This window comes from Thrips palmi, unplaced genomic scaffold, assembly GCF_012932325.1.
Source record: "Thrips palmi isolate BJ-2018 unplaced genomic scaffold, TpBJ-2018v1 HiC_scaffold_10, whole genome shotgun sequence".
Classification (NCBI taxonomy): Eukaryota; Metazoa; Arthropoda; class Insecta; order Thysanoptera; family Thripidae; genus Thrips; species Thrips palmi.
The window spans coordinates 15,391,517-15,412,696 of NW_023144621.1; the positions used below are offsets into that span (position 1 = coordinate 15,391,517).

Genomic DNA, 21,180 nt, shown 5'->3' on the forward strand with positions numbered 1-21,180 from the left:
TGTGCAGCGCGCTCGTCAAGTGCAAAGTGGTGCGGTGCGCGGCAAGCAAGCGTCCTCGCGATGCACCTGTTGCCGCCTTTTTGTCGTCTTGTTGTTTGCTTGTTGTTTTTCTTTTTGTTGTTGTTTTTTTACGCGGGGCAGTGTCCATTAGTGCCCTCCGTATAAAGGCTGGCGCGTGCAGCGGGCTGCCTTGGCGTTGGGGTTGTTGCGCTGCGGCGGGACTGAGAGTCGTTTTGATTGCGCTGTCCCTCTCGCACTCGTGGGGCCGGCGGTGCACTATGCGCTGGGGCGCACAGTGCATTTGCCGTAGGCGGCCAAAACTCTAGTCGCGTTTTGAACTGCAGAGTCGCTAAATAGGACTCGAACCGAACGTGTGACCCCACCAATGGATTCCTCGTTCGGAGAGCAATCCATTGGTGGGGTCACACGTTCGGTTCGAGTCCTATTTAGCGACTCTGCAGCTCAAAACGCGTCCGGGATTTTGGCCGCCTCCACCGGTCTTCCGGCCCACTGTGGGGTGCACTTGGCGGGGTAAGCTGGCCGGGAAACGTCCGCTTCCTGGGCCGCCGCTCCGCTGCGCTGGCTGCGCTCCACCCCTACGTGACCTTTCGCCTATTTGCCGATGACGCGATTGGGCATATGTGTGGCATTGGCAAACGCCACGCCCGCGAGAGTGTTGGCGGCAGTGTGTGGTCTAGGCCGCGGCGTCCTCGCGGCGTCCTCGCCGTCCTGGCCGGTATGGTCGGCATGGGCTGCCTCCGCGGCGGCGCCACGGCGACGCCACGGCCCCTTGTGCTGCCGTGCTGTGCGTGCCGCCCCGCACGCAGTCGTGCGATCTGCGCCACGCCGACGGCACCGCCAGCACGGTCAGTCAGTCAGTCTTCCCCCAACTTGGCGACGGCTCGGTTGACACGAAGAGCGCGCTCTCGTATCGCGTGTGACGCGTTCCGGCTGTCACGGTGTGCGACGCCGTGACGCAAAATCGTGACGAGATGTGTGACGTCAGTGCAGTGCTCCAGTGTGACGGTCACAGTGGTTGACTGTTGAATGTGACGGGATCCGTGACGTGGTGTGACTGGGGGGTGATGGTGGTGGCCATGCCCCACCGGCTGGCCTGCGTCGTGCTGGTGGGGGTGCTGGTCCTGCGCCGCCGCTGGCAGCACGGGGGATGGCCTCCCTGGAACTGGAGCCGCTGGAGTCGCTGGACCTGGAACGTGTTCCAGTGGCGCCACTGCGGTGAGTCTCTGTGCCCTGCACTGAAAAAAGTGTCTAAAACCCCTTGAAAAAAGTCTACCAGCCAAAATTTAAGAAAAGCTCAGTAAAAAATCTAAGAAATATATGTATATTCTGTGGATTCCCTTTATTGTTTTTGTGAATGATGGATCAGTGATAATGAAATAATGCGGCTAGGCCGGGCTGGGCCGCCGCGGCGTTGGTCGGAGTGAAAGTCCCTCGCCATTATTAACGGTCTATATTTCTTCCTCTTTTTTCCGCACTTTGCCTTTTGCCTTCCGAGTGATGCAGGCGTGATGGTTACGCCGGGCCCTGTCCGGCACGGCACGGCGCGGCACGGCGCAGCGCGCGCAGCCGCTCGACTCACTGTGATGCAACCTTCGGGAGTTAGCTTCGATTTATCGGCTGATCGGTCCAGATGAGTGAAACCGGGCACGACGCCCCCCCCCCCCCCCGGCCCAACTACCCGACAAGTGCAAAAGCGCAAATTGTTTCGTTGCCAGGAACTTTTTATTTTTTGCACTTTTCGAAAATGCGCAGGGAGTATGTGTGTGCGTATTTGCTTGGAACCGAGCGGAAGGCCTAAGGTTTGTCCTGTGGGTGGCGGTCGTCCCCTCGCTCTATCTCGAAAAACACACACGCACACACACACTCACTCACACACTCACACACTCACACACTCACTCACACTCACGCACGCACCACACACACCACACACACACACACACACACACACACACACTTACGCCCCGTGCCCGTAATGACGGTTTCTCTGTGCGATACATCGACGGCTTGTCGGACCGGCACTTCGATATATCGACGTGTGCGCACACTGGATGGGCTTTCTCTCTATACGGCCGGGCTCCACATTGCGGTGTAGTCGTTGCCGCGCCGCAGCGCCGCCAGCTGATTGGCTGCGAAAAGGGCGGCCAGGCGAGCAGCGTGCCAAATTTTGAACAAAAGCACTAAATTTTTCGAAACGCAATTTATTTTTATCGGCGCGCAATGTTTTGCTTTCTCTAAAGCAGCCCCGCGTGTCATTTGTCTGCCGCGCTGGCTGGGCTGGCTGGGCTTGCAGCAGGCAGCCCGCTACGGTGCGAATCGGCGAGACCGCGTCTTCATCGCTCATGTTGCTCCTACACTGCAATTACCTCGTCCCAGATATCATTATTGTTAAAATATGAATTCTAATGACGACGATGACGATACTTTGATTGCCTTTTTCTATTTGTTCATGTTCAATCTAAGTTCAATTTTATTTTTGTAAAAATTTAGAGCCTTTTTCGATTTTTTTTCGGTGTGCCTAATTAGTGCTGCTTATCTCGTTGCCCGACACGGAAGAGGATGTGCATCGAGGTATCGACCGCGAGATCGATTCGGAGGAGTCGATGCCGCATGATACACTGCAAGGGGCGGGGCGGGGCGCTCGCACGTCGTCGGCGTGCAGCGCGGCTATTTCAGATGGGGATCCGCCCCGCCCCGCCCCCCGCCCCGCCCCGCCCCGCCCCGCCAAGGGCCGAATGCCTCCCAAGCCGCGCGGCCCGAGGCGCGGCCCCTGTGTGCGTCCTTCGCGGGGTGCGTGTTCGGGGGTGCCAACCTGACCTTCTTAAACTCTATGCCGCCCCGTTACGCAATTAAAACACTGCCGCCAACCACCCGGCGGCGTGGCCGGCTGGCTTGCTTGCTGGCGGCGAGGGTGGCCGACTTGTCGCACACCGCAATGAGGCCCCGAAGGCAGGCCGACAAGGCAGGCAGGCAGCCCAAGTGGGCCGAAGTGACTGGCACCTCTCTGATTGATGTTGGGTCTCTCTAGAGTCTCTCTAGCGCAGCTCGTCATGGGATTAGAGGGCCTGGCTGCGCGGCTGGCCCGGGCTGGCCCGGCGGGCGGGGCGGTGACCCGCAGCCACCCGTCAGCCCGTCGGGAGCCCCGCGGTCGTGCGCCCCGTCGAATTCGAAACGAGCTGGGGCTTGCCGGCTGCGTCCGTGGCCAAATTTGAAGTGCGCGGGCTGTGTCCGTCGCCAAAAACGTTGAGCGAGCGCTGGCTGTGGTCAGGGACTTCCGGCTGGCAGTGGGTTTCGTGTCCAGGGACGCCGGGCTGTCCTTGGCAGTGGGTCACAGCCGGCCTCATTATAAATGCAGTGGACACGGACGGACGGGCAGACAGACAGACAGATGCCGTGAACCCAAGGCGCCGTTGCATGTCGCATGGCTCGGCGATGGAGATCACTGTGCCGCGTTGGAATTGTTTAGGTCCCATTGCCCCCCCCCCCCTCTCCCTCTGCCTCCTCGCGGCGCGCCAAAGTAAGCCGTTCTCGAGTTATTGGCTTTGTGGGCCGAATGGCAATTGCAGTGGCGCACTTTCTCTGTTGTTTGCATTTGTCGCACGCGCACTACTTAGCGCGGCGATGCGGACGGACAGACAGGCAGACAGACAGACAGACAGGCGCGTGGCCCACGCAAGCTGATCCTCGTCGCAACAAAATGCCCGTGTAACCGTGTTTGACGAATTGTGAGGAGGGGGCATATTTTGGTATCTCTGCCGTGGGATCTGGCCCGTGCCCACGCGTGAGAGAGAGGGACAGCGGGAGAGGGGGGGGGGAAGGCCCAATCTTGCTGCTTTTTCAACAAGAGCGAAGCAAAAGCACAATTTTCTTTTAGGTATGTATGAAAAAATTGTCCAATTTTGAATGAAGAGACTTGCTCCATGTGCAATCGCAGCTCCTTCCGGTTTACGAGAGACCCCCCGGAGTCGAAAAGAACCCTTCACCTGCCTGGTGGACTTTGATGCCCCATTAATGCATTTACTGCACCGAGCTTCGCTAATCGGCCGTCGCTGCATCCGCTGCATCGCCTGCATCCGCTGCGACGAGAACAAGAGTGCATTCCCGGATAGAAAACACCGGTACGGCTCTTTGGCGAAACGCGTTTTTTTTCTTCTTCTTTTTGCCGGGAGGTGAGTGCATTATTGTGACGCGGCAGCGGGCGGAATGATTTTTCTAGTGAGCGGGTCGACGGCCGGTCGAACGGCCATTCCAGTTTGCACAGTGCAGTGCCGCGGCAGTGCCCGGGGACAACGCGGTTCCGCGTAGCGGGCCGCCCCGCCCCGTCCCGCCCCGTCCCGCCCCGCCCAGTGTGGGCAGGGCATGGGAACGGCGGCGGCGGCGCTAGCGCCACGCGGCAGCAAATTAAATTTATTGAATCTTTTTTGGTCAACCTTTTCCCATGTCGATTGATGAGGTGGCTGAATCCACGAGCGTCGTACGATGGGTAAAATGGTTGCGGGAACTAGATATTTGAGATAGAGTTCCTTCTAGTGCGGTGGCTTGCGCCGTTTACGCGATGGAGCACCCCGGTCATGAGCGGAGGCGGTGCTGCCTGCTTGGCGGCCTGCGGACCTGCGGGGTGTACATAGTACCGGACTCGGCTCGGCGCTTCCTGCTTCCCGGACTACACGACGTGCTACACGATGTCGCCCGTGTGGGCCTCACGCCGCCACACGCCGCCCGGCTTCCTGCACGGAGGCGTTCCTTCACCACGTGACTCGTGTTCCAGAGGCTGGACGTGCCACATCAGGCGGACAACTTGATTTTTCGTCAACAGCTCCATGGGCTTCTTTTAAATTTTTTCCCCCGTTTTCTTAAGGGCAAAGTAACTCTGGAAGTTGTCTAAATTTTTCTATTGGTTTTTCATTTATTTTCGTGCAGTCTTTAGGAAATCTGATCTGATTTTTTTTCTAAAGTTAGTGCGTACGCTTGGTCGAGTGGCCCCCCTCTCTCACACTTTACGAACTTGGGCAATCTCTCTCTCTCTCTACTCGTCCACAATGACAGATCTGATCTGGTCGCGGGGGCGCTGCCCGGCGCTGCCCGGCGCTGTCGCTCGGCCCGTCTCTCTCGCACTCGAGGGGCGGTCCAGGGTGCGAGAGAGACAGACGGCACTCACTACCCGCCGCGCCCGCAAACTCTCTCCGCGCGTGCGTGGGCAGCGGGACTAGGCGCGGTTCGCGTTTAACGTTCCGCCCCTCTCTCTCGCACTCGCAGCCCGCCTGAGCGTGACGTGATATGTGGACGGTACTGGCCGCCACGTGGCACCGTGGGCCAGAAGGCCGGTGGAGGCGGACAAAACTCTAGGCGCGTTTTGAGCTCATGTCGCCAAATGGGACTCGAACCGAACGTGTGACCCCACCAATGGATTCCTCGTTCGGAGAGCAATCCATTGGTGGGGTCACACGCTCGGTTAGAGTCCCATTTAGCGACTCTGCAGCTCAAAACGCGTCTGGAGTTTTGGCCACCTCCACCGGTCTTCTGGCCCACTGTGCGTGGCTGGCGCGTGGAAACGCGAACCCGAAATGATTGAAAGCGGCTGTGTAATCCCGGTAATGTGGGAATCGAAAGGCTTTGTGAGAACGCCAGCCGCGCCAGCCGGCTGCCTGCTGCATCTCGCTGCAGATTGGGCTAATCTTTCTGGCTCGGCCGAGGCGCGGAATTGAGGAATCGAGTCGAGGTGGCGAACGGGTTGGCGAGCCTCGGCGACACTAGTTACTTCAAGTGGTGTAGCCAGTCCTGCGGTTTCTCCCCAGCCTGCCGCGCCGGGCCCCGTGCTGGGCCCCGTCCTGCCCCGGGGTGCACTTCTCACTGTGCAGGAAACCGACTCGGTTAGTGTGCCAATGCGCGTAGATTACCCCCGCCAAGCCAGGCGAAGCCAGGCGAAGCGCTCTCCAATTGATACAGCGTCGTCTGCTGGCAGCCGCCACGCCTCGCCTCACCCCGCCACGCCGCCTCAACCCGCCACGCCGCCTCACCCCGCCCCGCCCGCCTCACCCCACCTCACCCCGCCACGCCCCGCCCCTGTCAAGTGCTAGCGAAAGCTGGCCCTTGACTCCGGCAATTAGCTCTTCCGATCGCAGTTTCCTATCCAGCCGCAAGGATCACCGCTGGACCCATTCCCACTCCGGCCCAATTTTTCAGCATCCTCTGGCCACATTTCAGCCTTCGAGTACTTCGTCAGTTTTGGTTGTTTTGACCAAGTCCTTCGGAAAAACATCAGCCAAGTTTGTTTGACTTTAACTTTGTTTTACAGTGCCCTTGCAAGATTTCAGCTTCTGGCCGGGTCTGATCCTGACGCGATCTCTCCCGCTCTTTGCCAAGCCAGATCTCATATCCTCTGGCTAGATGTCACCGCCCAGATCTCGCGAGCCTCCAGCCTCCAGGTGGAATGAACTCTGCTTTGCAACTTCAAAGCGCCTCGTTTTGTTTTTTACGAAAGTCTTTATCGGCGCCGTGCCCATCTTGGGGCGCGTCACGCCCGCCGTGCATGCGAGCGTTGTGAGCAGAGCCCCTTCACGCAAAATAAGAAATAAAAAAAATTAGATAAACGCTGCGGTGAAAAAAAAATCATTAAAGACCACGCAAGCCGGTAATTACAACAACAACCTCGTATAGTTTTTTTTCGTGGAATAAAAAGTACGCCAGTGGCGCAAACAAATTCTTTTTTCCCGTGTGTTCCTGGTAATGTTTGGTTGTTTGTAGTCTCACCTGGGTTTAACCCGGCTTACCCCCAACGTCGCGCTCCGTCTCGCCCCAAACAAGAAGGGACTTTTTTACTTATTTTTTTCCCCGCCGAAGTAAACACGGCATGATGCGGAAAGGCCGAAGGGGCGTCACGTGACCGAGGAGGGAACCGACTCGGTAACGCCGGTCGACCGGAGCAGAGCGAAGGCGGCTTCGGCTCGCTTCGGCTTGTTTGGCCTCGGCGCAGGAAGTTTGCGGTGCGGCGGGGCAGGGGTTCGCCAAGCCGGGCCGGGCCGGGGCGGCTAGACAGACGCAATGCCCATTTTTCGACGCTCCAAATGTTGCACGTAAAGTTGAAAAACTAACGAAAATTCTGGATGTTTTCTGCTGTATTTCCGTTGCCGTCGGTGGATGTTTCGCTCCGCCCAGGCGGTCTGATTTGGAGGTCATGACTTTGGGACGGGCCCTGGCGGCCCCGTCACCGGGACGGTACGGGACGGGGGTTGTTTTATAGCCCCACGAATTTGCAGCCGGAGAAAGTGTTACTCGGTTGTTCCAGGACAACCCTGGACCGGCACGCCACGCCACGGCACGCCACGGCACGCCATGACGCCAGCCCGCCGCCTTGCACAATGGGGATAGGCCGTGTCGGCCGGGACGGACCTGCAGTGCCGGCAGTGCCGCGGTTCGAGTACTACTCGCAAAGCATTTACCGACTGGCAGCACTGGCAGGCACTGTGTTCCCGGACAATACGTCTGACGAGGCCCTTTGGCCACGGGAGCCCAAGTCCTTATGCACAGCGGGCATTGCGCTGTGACAAGTACAATCGTCCCAGTTTAAAAAAACACATTTTTCTGATTTTTTCTCTCCCAAATTGTTGGTTTGGTAAGTTATTACCTGTCATCCGCGTGTATATTAATCGCCAAATGGCTCTTTGGTTCGTCATTGACGTCACCGTGTTGGCTAGAGCCCACGTCGTGCGTGCGTGCGCGCGTCTTGGAGTCGACGTCTTGCTTGTGAGCGAACAGCACCCCAGCGAGCACTCACTCACTCTCGAGTCGAGAGCGCGTGTATGCAAGCCGTGCACACACACGGACGGACAAGTACGTTTGGTTTGTCCTTATTGGCGCCGTGTTTTTCTTACCGCACGCGACGGGGCCACGCAAATCCCCTACCCCCTCCCTTTTCCCCCCTCGGGGGGCCGCGGCCGCGACGCGCTCCAGTTCTCAAAACACAATGTCGCGCTGTGCATTGTATCGGCGTAATGGATCTGAGCTGAGCCGGTCGCGTCCGAAACGTCGCTCTGTCTCTCTCGCACCCGCGGGGCCTTCTCCGCAGGTGCGAGAGAGACAGAGCGAGGGCGGCGCGGTTGGGCCCGACACAGCGGGGCAAGGCGCCCTCCCCGCGCCCCCCGCAGGACTCGGCAGGACACTGAGAGATCCGTAATGAAGGATCAGCGGGGAGTGCTAGGCCGGCCGCGGAATCCTTTGGGCACCACTGTGTTTGTGATGCTGATTTTTGTCGCTTTGCTGTCCTTGTTTTTACCGCTGGCGTGTTTCCTGTGTCGTTCCTCAAACAAAGCCCCGCAGTGAGGCGCGAGCGTCGCGGGGGCCCTGGCCAGGCCCCGGCACGACGCTGTTTGGCGACGGTAGCGCCAGCAGCGCCAGGCGACACACAAAGGGTGTCATTATAAGTGCCGTGCCGTTGCATGCCGACTTCCACGTTTGGAAAACCGCAGCGCTATGCACTTGGGATGACGGAGGAGGAGGAGGATCTGGCCGAGTAGTGTCTAAGGCGCTCCATGCTAAACCGGGCGTCGTCCCGAGAAGGCGGAGCACGGAACCTAACCTAACCAGGCGAGCGCTACCGCTGCACAGTGGGCCAGAAGACCGGTGGAGGCGGCCAAAACTCCGGGCTTGTGACCCCACCAATGGATTCCTCGTTCGGAGAGCAATCCATTGGTGCGGTCACACGGTCGGTTCGAGTCCCATTTAGCGACTCTGGAGCTCAAAATGCGTCTAGAGTTTTGGTCGCCTCCACCGATGTAGTGGTGATGTAGAGATACAGTTTTAAGCTGGTCATCTGGCCCACTGTGGGGTGTTGGTGGCAACGCCAACGACTCCAGGGCGAAATGAGGATGATTGAGACGCTTCCCGGATGGGGCGACCCAGAAGACGCTAAGTGATTGGCGCGGTGCCTCGCGGCCCCATCCCCCTCCAATTTATGTCGTGTTTCTCACGAGAGGAATGCTCGCCGGACGGCTGCCGGCGACCGTTTCTCTCGCGGCGAACGAGGAAAAAAAATGACGGACGACGGAAGAGGAAGGAAACGAGCTGCGAAGGATAGCGTCGGTATTTAAATCGGACGGCTACCGTTTTCGTGCCACTGGACTGCGCACAGTGGGCCAGAAGACCGCCGGAGCTGGTTAAAACTCTAGACGCGTTTTGAGCTCCAGAGTCGTGTGACTCCACCAATGGATTGCTCCCCGAACGAGGAATCCATCGGTAGGGTCACACGTTCGGTTTGAGTCCCATTTAGCGACTCTGGAGCCCAAAACGCGTCTTGCATTTTCACCCACTGTGCTGCGGTGCGAAAACGGACAGACTGCGGACGCTCTGAGCGCGCCTTGCCGTCAAAACAGTCTACCTCTTAATTTCTTTTTTTCGTACAAGAAAAGTTTCGTCGTTACTCCCTGGATTTATTACTCCAACTGCGCACGAGCTATTGGCCTGTGATTCCGCCCCAGTGTCGATAAACAAGCCGACCTTTGCCAAATGCCCCACATCGGCCGAGCCCTTCCGAAACGAACGGCGGGAGGGAACGCCCTGGACGCCGGCGCGGCGCTGCCTTCGGGTCCGTTCGGGTCCGCTCGGCTTCGGCTCGGCGGCGCTCGGCGCTTGTGGCGCGCTGCCGCTGGCTGGCTCTGGCTGGCGCGCGGGGCCGCGGTCGTGCGCGCTGAACCGAGCAGTGCCGTCGCCGTCCTCTCCTCTCGCCGTGCCTGGCTGCCTGGCGTGGCGCGGTCGCCAGTCGACGCCGGCGAGCCCTCGGGGAAGGCAGCAGCACCGTGCCCAAGCAGTACCCGGAGTACTCGCGTCCGCGTGTCGCCCCTGTGTCGCGAGTGCCCAGTGTGTGTGGTCAGTGACTGTGTCAGTGTGTGTGAATGCCGCGGTGCGTTGCTCGGGTAGGTTGGGTACCCGCGGGGGTACTCGGGCGTGGTGCTCTTGATGTGCGTGGTGCGCCGTGACGGCCCCGCAGACTGATTCCGAGGGTAGTTTTCGTCGCTCTGTCTCTCCCGCACTCATGGGGCGTCCCCTATAGGTGCGAGAGAGACAGCGCGACGCCTCTCGGAATCAGTCTGTCATGCCTCGCTGGCGCACCGCGCGCACCGCACCACATGTCGAGTGCAGCGGTTTTACGTTGTACCAGCGGATCCCTCGCAGGGAAAGCCGATGAGCTGGTTCGTCGTCAACTTGGCAAGCGGGGAAGAGACTGTTTTGAATGTTTCCGCGCCGAACGGGACGCGCCGCGTGCGGTGCGCGCTGCGACATTTCGGAGGGAAAGTTGACGCACTTCGGCGCGTCGCTCTGTCTCTCTCGCACCCCCGCGGGACGCGTGCGAGTGCGAGAGAGACGGATCCCTCCGAAAAATTGGCGCAGAAGGACGCCCCCCGCGGCGAAGACGTCCTTTGAGGCAGTTAGGCCGCGGCAAGGCAGGCGACGCTCTGACGTCGTGTTTCTCCAGTGTCCTTCGGCCGCTTCTCCAGTCACTCCAGTAGTCCGACCGCAGCGGCGGCTCCCCGCCGTCTGAGACGCTCCAGCCTGGAGCCTCCAGGCCTCCTCCAGGCCGAGCCCCATAAAGCAACCAAGGACACTGCAGAGAAAAGGCTGTTCAAGTTCTCCGGCGAGCGTGGCGGCGCCCTGCGGCTTTGCCTCCAGCGGCTCGCCTGGAGCTCTGGAGCCTCGTCCCGTAAGGGACCGTGACAATTTGGAGCGTCTGGACCCTGCTTTAAAAAAATAATTCCACCCTGAGACATGTTTTCGAATGCCGTGTCTTTGCTCGTGGTCGTTCCCAAAGTAACTTCGCAACTCGTTTTTTTTTAAATATTTTTTCCCGTGTCCCACTCCCGCTCATTAGGACTCCCCTCTGAAAGGACTGGACCGTTCTGGCGCTAATCGTTGGCAGATCGGAAAATGACAAACTTTCCACCGCTTTTGCTAATTGCCGCTCTGCTTTGGCGCCAGGCGTTTGAACGAGTCTCGCCGCCCCGCCCAAAGTACCCGTTAGATTTTTTTTCTTCCCGTCCTCTTCCTCCCCGTTCACGGAAATGGTGTGTTGAAGGGCACGGCTCGGCGCGGGGCGGCGCGGGGCGCTGAACCCTTTCGGTGATGCGGTGGATCGGGCTTTCTCCCGGTTTGATTTACTGCGCGGTGCTTTTAACAGTTGGCACGCGTCACCTCCCTTTCCCGGAAAATTGCCTCGCATTACCATACGCCCTCTGTCGGACAATTTTCTAAGGTTCCACCAATCCACCATTATAAAGTGTTTCAAAAAAATAAATATTTGTACCAAAATTTTTTCAAGAATTTTAAAAACTTTTTAAGAAATGTTAAAAACTTAGAGGAGTTTTTTTTAAAACTTTTTAGGAGAGTTTTTAAAGCTTTCTAGAAGATTTTTTTAAAAACTTTTTGAAAGATTCTTTTTGACTGAGTAGTGGGAATCTGCTGAATAGAGCCAGTCGCCCATAGCTGGCCCATGCCTGGGCTGTCTGCTCCCATCACCGGAGGTCACCCGCCTGTCGGGCCGCGTTGTGTGCACTACGTACCCGCGTGGCGTTTCGACACTGCGACCGGTTTATGACCCACTCTTTGAAATGCAATTTGGGGGGGCCGGCGTTGCGGGGCTTTGTAATTATGGAGCGCGAATTTGCATGGTGGGAACGCGCTGGAGAAAATGAGTAGTAGCTGGAGAAGAATGCTGGAGAAGTGTCTCATGGAACCGCTTGCCACGTTGTCGACGCAGCCAGACGTTTTTCCGACCCGAAAGACACGTTTGGTGCTCTTTTCCGCGACTTTGAACCGAGTGTTTCCCCGCCAGGCTGTGAAGTGGGATGCTGCCACCGTTGTGATTACCCCCTACCCCTCGTCGTCGACAAGTGCACCGTCATGGCCGCTGCAGTGGTGCGCGCCATCCCCGTTCGCACGGGGGTGTCCGGCGTCCCCCGACCCTGTGAGTATATTGGTGTAGCACTCAGGGCCCGAATCGAACGTGTGACCCCACCAATGGATTGCTCTCTGAACGAGGAATCCATTGATGGAGTCACACGCTCGGTTCGAGTCCTGTCTAGCGACTCTGGAGCTCAAAACGCGTCTAGAATTTTTGCCGCCTCCACCGGTCTTCTGGCCCACTGTGCATCATGGAGGAGGTGCATGTGCCCCGGCGCTCGCGGCTGCACCGGTCAAACTTTCGTTTTCAAGCGCCGAGTGAAGGGGGAGTGTGTTGGCCTGTCAGTCAGGAAGTCTAATTTTCACTTGCCGCGAAGTTGGCGGCGCCGGCCGGGGCGTTGCAGTGTGGTGCCGTGCCGCGGCCGCCAGTGCTGTGGGACCCATTGTGCTGTTGTGACCTACCTCCCTCCCTCGTGCTTCTTCCTCTCCTCCTCCTTCTCCTCCTTCTTCATTATCTCTGCCTTTCTGCTGCCCTTGAGCTCCCCGTCACGGAGCGCCACTCTGATGCCTTTACCTCATCCACCCGCGTTGACAAAAAGTGAAAACAAATGCCTTTTTTCTCCACGTCTCTCTCCCTCTCTTTCGTGCCTCCGATTCCTTCCTTCTCTCTTCCCCTCTATCTCCGCGGTCCGCGGCCGGGGAGGGCAAAGACCTGCAGTGATGGCGGCGATGTCTTTTGAGAGCGGCTGTACCTGCCCACAAATGACGACTGCGCACCAACCGGCCTACCGGTGTATTACTCTTTCAATTTTTTTTCTCGGTGTGCATCTTGAAGACGCACCGCTGCAACTTGATCCGATCCCGCTCGAGCGTTGCGTCACGTGGCCTCTTGACTTATGCAGGCAGCAGGGCGGCCAACCCGCTAATTTACACTCAGCCCGGCCATGTGGCTGCTGCACTGGCCGCCGTGCCTCGCGCCTTGCCTACGTCTGCCGCTGCCCTAGTGCGTCCAAGTCTCCGCGGGGAAAATTCCCTCGGGCCGCCGCGCCGCTGCTGGGATCGGAGCGTGAAATCGTGCATGTGGACACTGTTGGAACAGCTCAAGTTTGGTTGACAATTTATAATTTTTTTTTCCGACCAAGTGCAAAAAATTTCCCTGGTGGTAGACAGATTTTTTGGCGGGAAATTTCCTGGTATTGGACGTTTTTTTTTGCAAGAAATTTTCCCGCTGAAAGATTTTTAGCGGGAAATTTCCCCGTTGAGAGATATTTTTGGCGGGAAATTTCCCTAGCTGCGGTACTTTGTGGGGGAAATGACGGGATTAGGGTGACGCAAGGGTGGGCGGCCTTCCGGATAGGGTGGAGGTCGCGCAGTGCCCCGGGGCGGACCGTGTTCCCCCGGCCGCGCGTTTTGAGTGTAGTGGCTTTGCTGCTGGGCGCCCGGCGGCACCCCCGTGACGAAATGACAACACGCGTGCTCGAAAACAAGAAAATGGCGCAAGACAAGCCCTGCACGCCGCTGGGACGTCCGGGCCTTGGTGCGGGCCGGGCCCTCGCCCTCAGCTCAGGGACGCCGCCTTCCGTTAGTTGGTCAACCGGCCCGCGGTCTGCGTACTGCGTGGTGGAGGCCGCGCGGTTACCAACCTTGACTTAAAGAAAAAGTAAAGAAATTACCTTGTTTTCTGCGGTGTAGGACGCTCCGCCACAAACAAGGACACTGGCGTACTGCCCCGCCGCGTGATAACAGTGTGATGAAACCAGTTTGGGGCCGAACCTGTACGGCCGGCGTCGGGACGTGCTTCGGGTGCACCGCCTTGCCACACCGCCCCAGGCTCGCAGTTTTGGAGCTTCCGCGGCTGGACACTGTTTGACGGGCGCCGCCGTGGCGTCTGTATAGCCCAGTGGGTCGTCCACGACTGCCTGAAGCTCTAGCTTTCCTCCAAAATTGAAAGAAACTTGAAAATAAATGATTGAAATTATTGTTTGAGAAACTGTGACTTGATTAGAATTGCACGGATGAACTGGCAGACAGCTGTGCCAGGCCCCGCCTTGTGCCTGCTGCGTCTGATTGAAGTTGAAACGCTGGTCTGCTTTTTGGACCGCTGGCGCGATGGCCGCCATGGCGAGCGCCTCTGGCGTTGCCGTTCTCGGCCCCGGCGGACAGGACACCTCGAGAGTCCCTGGCCGGCCGGCTGCTGGCAGAATCGCTCCTCGCTCCGAAATAAAACCGAGACAGCTGTGCTTGGTGTGTGGGTGCGAGAGAGACGGAGCGAGGCCCTTGAAAACAGACTGCATCTCGAATGCAAAACGGGCGAGGCTGGCTGGCTGCAGCTGGCGAGGCGCACTCGACGCGATTGGTGGTTTTAGCGATCGTGCCTTTCTCCGAGACCACCTAGCCTACAGCCTGCGCGTTGCGGTGTGTGGTTGGCTGACTTTGGTTGACTTGCAGTGGCGCGCCATGGCGTTTTGAAAAAGCCCAGGCTTTCGCGTCCTCTGTTGCACCGCCACTCATTGCCATCATCATCGTCAGCCTAATGGTGCTCCACCACGGTCTTCCTTCGGGTGTTTTATGGCCGTGATGACGGAGATGGATTTAGTGGTGGGAATAACGTGCCATTATTCGCAGTCGGATGCCACTGACTGCAGGCAGGGCAGGGTAGAAAGCGCCTAGGCTTTTTCGAGGCCCCCCAGGGCAGCGGCAGCGGCTCGAGTATTTGGGCACACACACTCGGACACACACGCACGGACGGAAGGCAAACCAACACAGACAACGCCACCTTTCACTTTCCGTGTGTTTATGGCGGGCTGCATCCGTGCCCGCGCATATCAATGCGTCTGGCGCGCGATTTGAGTTCGCTGTCCGGAATAGATTGTCGCCGGCGCCGCGGGGGCTTCAGAGTGCGAGAGGGAGAGAGAGAAAGAAGGAGGTGTCGGGTGTCAAATTGGACTCATCGAACGTATGAGGGTACCAATATGGATAGCTCTTGGATCGAGGAATCCAAAGGCACCCTAACGTGTCTGATTCCGGATCGTTTCGAGGCCCACAGCGCTCGTGACGTTCTGGAGTCCCGTGCGTCTGCAGCCTGGCCTTTACTTGGCCGCGCCGCGAGGGCCACCCGTTGTACAGCACGTCGGACAGACAGGCGCAGAGTTTCTCCTGCCTGGCGGTTCAAACCCGCGCCGTCCTAATCCGTGTGCGTCAAAACTCGCAAATGCCATTATAAAGTGTAATTTCAATATATTACGCATTCATAAAGCCTGGCCTTTTCTGCCGGGACTACGCTTGCCCGCTGTGACCGGCCGGCCCGGCCGCGGAGGCGGCGGTGAGAAGCTTCGTTTCTCCTCCGCCGGCTTGGAGGAGGAAACAATTGGGGAATTACCTCGACACGCGAATTGGCCGCGTGAACGTCCACCTTTTTTGGGGTCCTTGCTGGCGGACTCAGGGGAGCCTCTAAGTGGTGGGACGCTCCACAGTGGATTCGCCAGAGGACCGGTGGAGGCGGTCAAAACTCGAGACGCGTTTTGAGCTCCAGAGTCTCTAAATGGGACTCGAACCGAACGCGTGACCCCACCAATGGACTCCTCGTTCGGAGAGCAGTCCATTGGTGGGGTCACACGTCCGGTTCGAGTGCCATTTAGCGACTCTGGAGCTCAAAACGAGCGTCGGTGCTTTGCCTGCCAAGCGCCTGCCAAGTGTCGGGTGGGCAGTACCGCAACACTCGGCTGTCTTACGGGCTTGCCTACCCGCCACTCGGCAGGCGCCGAGGTGGGCCACACGTCTCTTCTTCTCTTTTTTTTCTTTTAAATTTTTGTTTGTGCACGGTCGTTGTGTGTCGCATTTGCCCGTGCGGCGCCGCCGCTGCGGCCGCTCTGCTCTCGTCTAGCGGTCGCTCGCACCGCGCCGCGCCGCGCCGTGCGGCCCCGAATGGAAGGGAAGCTGTTACTGCCGCTGGATTCGCGGTACTCCCGTCCCCCCTCCCCACTCCCCTCGGTTTCTCGCGACGGCGATACAGTTTGGCGCTGCTGCCGCCGCCGCGGCGTGCCGTGCTCAAATGGCCTGCAATTCGTCGTTATGCTTTCTTTGCCGAGGATCGCGCAGCCCACCTGTCGTGGGTCCGAATCCCGCTCGCGGATGGAATGGTTAATTCTACATCTGTCTGTTTTCGAAAAGCAAATCAATCTTGTATATTTAAAAAAAAAAGTTGTTGTTTTTTAAAATGCTGGGTGATGCGCCAACCAGATTTTTGGAAACGGCGTCGTTAGGTTGGGGCGAAGCTCGTCTCGTTTGCGGTGTACTTGGTACTCAGCATGCGCTGTTAGGGAGTGGCGAGAGCGCCTATAGCGGTGGCTCTCTCCCTTCGTGTTTGTGTATTTTCGTGTGTGTGTGTGTTTGTGTTTGCGCGCGCTTCGATTTGTGCCCACCTACCAGGGGGCTTCGATTTCTGTGCGTGTCCAATCGCGCTTTACGGCGCCACCAACCGTGGAGGCGCAGGGCGTGGGCCGCGCGCCAGGACGAGCATAAGGTCCTCAAAGGGCCTGGCATCGGCCGAGATCGTCCTGGGTCGCAGGGCGTGTAGGCGAGGCACAGTGGGGCAGAGACCGGTGGAGGCGGCCAAAATCCCGGAAGCGTTTTGAGCTCCAGAGCCGCCAAATGGGACTCGAACCGAACGTGTGACCCTACCAACGGAGTCCTCGTTCGGAGAGCAATCCATTGGTGGGGTCACACGTTCGTTTCGAGTCTTATTTAGCCACTCTGGAGCTCGAAACGCGTCCGGGATTTTTGCCGCCTCCACCGGTCCTCTGGCCCACTGTGCGAGGTAGGCGTAGGGCTCGCGACAGCTGGCTGGCGGTCCTGGCCCTTTTGGAACGCGCACTTGACGCTATGCCGTGCCACTCGCGCCGCGCGTGCGAGAGAGACGGGGCGTGACGTGCGGGTCCCCGCCAATCTCCGAGACGGCCCACTCGCGCCGTCTCTCTCTCTCTAGCGAGGAATGAATGAATGGCCCGCCCCGCCCTTGTTAATAGAGACATCGCGTCTAAGGTCGGTCCGCTGCAAGCTCGGCCAAGCTCGGGTCCCGCTAGGCAAGCCGCGCTTGAGCGCGGTTACGAGCGGGCCGCATGTTGGAAGTTAGCAAGTCTCGACTCTACCTAAAAAAAAGTCTTTCCCAAAAAAAAATGCTTTGCAAAAAAAAAACGTTCAAAAGACTTCTTTTGACAAAAAACTTTACGAAACAAAAACTTTTCAAAAATCTTAAAATAAAACATTACAAAAATGACCCTTAACAACATAGGTTTTTTTAAAATGCTTGTGCTGTGTGCGACTCTTTGTAGACGCTGTTGCCATAATGTTGTCTCCGTGTGTTTTCAGACAAGGCGTGGAGCGGCGGCGGCCGCGTGGTGGACAAGCCCGTCGCCAAGAGCCAGACGCCGTCGCCGAGGAAGACGACGCCGCAGCGCCGGGCCACGCCCTTGAAAGGTAAAGACTGACTGCTTGTCGGGGGACCGTCCTTTAATGACGTGACGGTGGGAAAATGAGAAATGGCGCAATGTTTGAATGTGCGGCCGAAAACCTGGCTGGCGCGGTCCGGAGAGGCTTTTCGGCGGCGCGCCGTTGGCACTCCTGGAACGCCGACGACGCGGCCGCCCTACACAATAGCAGGAAGGAAGCCCTGGAGGCCCTGGAGGCCCTGGAGGGGGCGGCGGGGGAGTGTTTCTGGAAACGGCCGCGGCAGTGGGAGAGAGGGCGCTGCGGGCGCACTCTTCTAATTGTGGCTGCAGTGGGGCACACTGTGGTGCACGTTTTCACAACCGTGGCAGTGGGCCGGCGGTACTGTTGTTGGCGTGGCCATGCGGTGCGTCGCTCTGTCTCTCTCGCGGTGGAACCCCCCGCGAGGGAGTGCGAGGGAGACGGCGATGGGGGTGCCGTGGGCTTTACTCTTCCCCCCATTAGTGGGTTATCGGTGTTGCGCAAGCGGCCCGGCCCGGCTGGGCCCGGCGAGCGGCGCGGACCCTCGAAACGCCGAGTGAATGTGAAACTGTGGGATGAAGCGACTGCTAATTGGGTCGTTTCTTCCTGCGAGTCTGTCTGCTGGAGAAGCGAGAGGCTCCGGTTCCTCTCCCGTGCTTTCGACCGCCCCGAAAAGTTACTTTGAGTACTCTGGAATAGACCGTCAAAACGTGAGCCCCTAAAACTACCCCACAAAAAGTTAAATTACCCCTGAAAAGTATTTACCCCCTAAAATGTACTTACCCCTTAAAAATCACCCCCTAAAACTCACCGCCTAAAATCACCCCCTAATATGGTCATGGCTGTAAAAGCTGACCTTAAAAATTGCATACCTTCCGAAAAAATGACTCTTGGTCGGACCCCGAAACTTGGCGCGATTTTGAAGAGCGCTGGGCGTCTTCTGCTGTCCAGCTGTTGGCGTCCGTCCGTCCGTCTCCCTCCCTCCCGATAAGATAGACGCACGGCTATCTCTGTCGTCGGCCGACATTGACCAGTCGCGATAAATCCACCACGACGCCTTGCTCGTGGAAGTTCGCGCTTCGCGTTGCTTCGCGATGCTCGGCCCACGCGCCATAACACCCTCTGATTGAATCCATTAAGCAGGCGGGCCGGACAGGACACGCGGCTTTGTGTATATTTGGGGGCCCACCTGGCCGGCCAGTCTGTCAGGAGTGCACTGTCGAAAATAAAAATCAATGACACACTCACGTTGTCGGCGTCCGTTTGGCCATGGCTTTTTCACCTATTTTTTTGTGTTCTGTGTGGGATTGGCTCAGACAAGCGACTCTTTTAACATTAAAAAATAAAGGAGAAATAATTTTGTGGTGTACCGGCCGGTCGAGTAAGTTGCGAGGGAGTAGAACCGGAGAGGTAATTGCGCTGCCCGAGTGAGTGGCGCCGACGTGGAAGTGAAGTGAAGTACGCTGCCAGTTCCGGTCGGCCTGCCCGTTGCCTGTTCTCTCGTTGCCTATTTTGTCTTTGACCGTTGCACAGTGGGCCAGAAGGCCGGTGGAGGCGGCCGAAACTGTAGACGCGTTTTGAGCGCCAGAGTCGCTAAGCAGGACTCGAACCGAACGTGTGACCCCACCAATGGATTGCTCGTTCGGAGAGCAATCCATTGGTGGGGTCACACGTTCGGTACGAGTCCCATTTAGCGACTCTGGACCCCAAAACGCGTCTAGATCGCGCCGGTCTTTCAGTGCGGGGCGCGAACCCGGACCGTCGGTAATTGGTTCCTGGCCTTGGCTCCGCCTTGCGACAGTTTGGAGCGCCGTGTCTAATTGGCGGTGTTAGCGCATCGCCTTCTAATGCGCGCGCACCGAATCTGTGGCGGGAACGAACGAGACAAATGGCGAGCAAGGCTGCGACCCGCAGAGGCTGCGACCGCCGACTGGTGGCTGGTGCTGCGATGCTGCCCCCACGAGTCGGCAGCACACCGGGCGCCTCTGCCGGTTGGGTTGCCTGCCCTCGCGGCGGAGCTGGCTCGCTGGAGAAGGAGGGGGCACGTCGAGCATCGGGTAGAGGCTGGCACCGCCCGGCGGGAGCGAGCGAATACTTCCTTTCACCTTGCCGTGCCGTCTTCTCTATAACTGGCTGATGAATTTTCATAGTGATTATTATTTCAACTAAAGCAGTCTTCAAAAAAACATGATTTAAAAAAAAGACAGAGAGATGTGAATGGTGATTGTGATTAGATTGAAACCTGGACGTGGTGGTGTAGCTGGGTGCAGCGACAATCGGGAGGTGATTGAAAAGGAGCCGGTGATGAAAATGATGATGAAAGCACGCGGTGAGTGCAGTGGGTGTGATGCTGAATGGGAGGCTGACTCCGCCGCAGTCACGATTTTCCCCGCTGCAGCTACCTCACGTTGTGTAACGGCATGTCTGTGGCCAAGGTTCGATCCGCCGCCGGGCTGGTTGCTTACTTTTATTTTCGGCTCTCGGAAAGGAGAATGCTCCCTCCGGCTTGCTCGTCTCGGTCATCCTTTTGGTGGCGGCTACCCGCGGGCTCTTGTCATTGATTCGGGTGCCCTCGTCGCACAGTGGCCCAGAAGACCGGTGGAGGCGGCCAAAACTCCAGACGCGTTTTGAGCTCCAGAGTCGCTAAACAGGACTCGAACCGAACTTGTGACCCCACCAATGGATTCCTCTTTCGGAGAACTATCCATTGGTGGGGTCACACGTCCGGTTCGTTCCCCATAGTGCGACTCTGGAGCTCAAAACGCGTCCAGAGCTTCGGCCCACTCTGCGTCACCGGAAAGGTGCTGGCTCATAATCCCCCTGACGTCCTCCCCCACCGGTGTCGGATGGTCCGGACGGCCAGGATGCTGCTGCCTCGCTTGCTCCCCTCGGCCCGCGCTCTATCCCCCTTCGGCATCGCATTCCCCTTGCAAAAGCCCCTTGAATGGCGCACCGCTTGTTTTGGCCTTCGCTGGCAGTGTAGGTGGGTGCGGTGCATTCCGCCACACTGTCGCGCAAACTTGACATTTTATTCCATTTTGTTGGCGAGACGCGCGCGGCTTTGTCCGTTCGGGCCCTTTGCGGCCGGGAATCCGGAGCGAGCCCTGCAGCCTGGGCCTTTGGGCAAGCCTTCGGGCCTCCTGGCCATTTTCACGACCCGTTCTCTCTCTTATCTCGCTTTTTATATAAACGGCTGCGCTGCTTCGCTCGCACGAGAGCGCCTCGGCTCGGCTCGGCTGGCCCACTCGCAGAGGGCCCGTGCGTTTGAATCACTGCGGTGGGCCCGGCCTGCCCGCCGCCCCGCCGGGCTTTGGCGCTGTGTGCGTGTGTGTGTGTGTGTAACGGTGCGCACTGCAAGGGAGTGCTCGCTGGCGTGCGAGGCGCTGGCTAGCTGATCTTGATTGGACTCGGCATTTGGATCCCTTTTCCCCTCACCGGCAGCAGCACCAAGTCTAGAAAATCGCCAAAATGAACGATTTTCTGTCTCATTTCCGCCGCCGACGCGCGGCGGCGACGCTTCTCTCTGTCCGTCTCGCTCGCACTCGCACGCCCGCGCGTCTCGAGTTTCGCAATACGTTTTCTCATCGGTCATGTCGGGAGTTCTCTTCTCATGCATGAAAGCCCTCACACGTACATTCACAGGCGCGTCGCGTGCGTCGGTGTGTGTGTGTGTGCATCCACGCGAGAGCGCCGCCGCCACCGCGGCGAGGTGCGAGTTTTGGTTTGGAGAAAGGCTCCTCTCCGCCGCCACTCCCAGCCGCCGCGGGTGCGGCTGGGGCGGTCTGCCTGCGTGCTGGGTCCTTGGGT

The 21,180-nt window shown here is 58.4% G+C and overlaps 1 protein-coding gene across 2 annotated transcripts in view; it reads left to right on the forward strand.

Moving 5' to 3' along the window:
* LOC117648742 overlaps nucleotides 1-21,180 on the forward strand; it is a 56,516-nt gene that overhangs the window by 20,972 nt on the left and 14,364 nt on the right. The window contains exons 10-11 of one of the 2 annotated variants that reach the window (XM_034391362.1): nucleotides 11,840-11,971; nucleotides 17,275-17,382. In XM_034391362.1, coding sequence (XP_034247253.1) covers nucleotides 11,840-11,971; nucleotides 17,275-17,382 — 240 coding nt within the window. The remainder of the gene's footprint in view (nucleotides 1-11,839; nucleotides 11,972-17,274; nucleotides 17,383-21,180) is intronic. The other variant, XM_034391363.1, reaches the window with a different exon arrangement.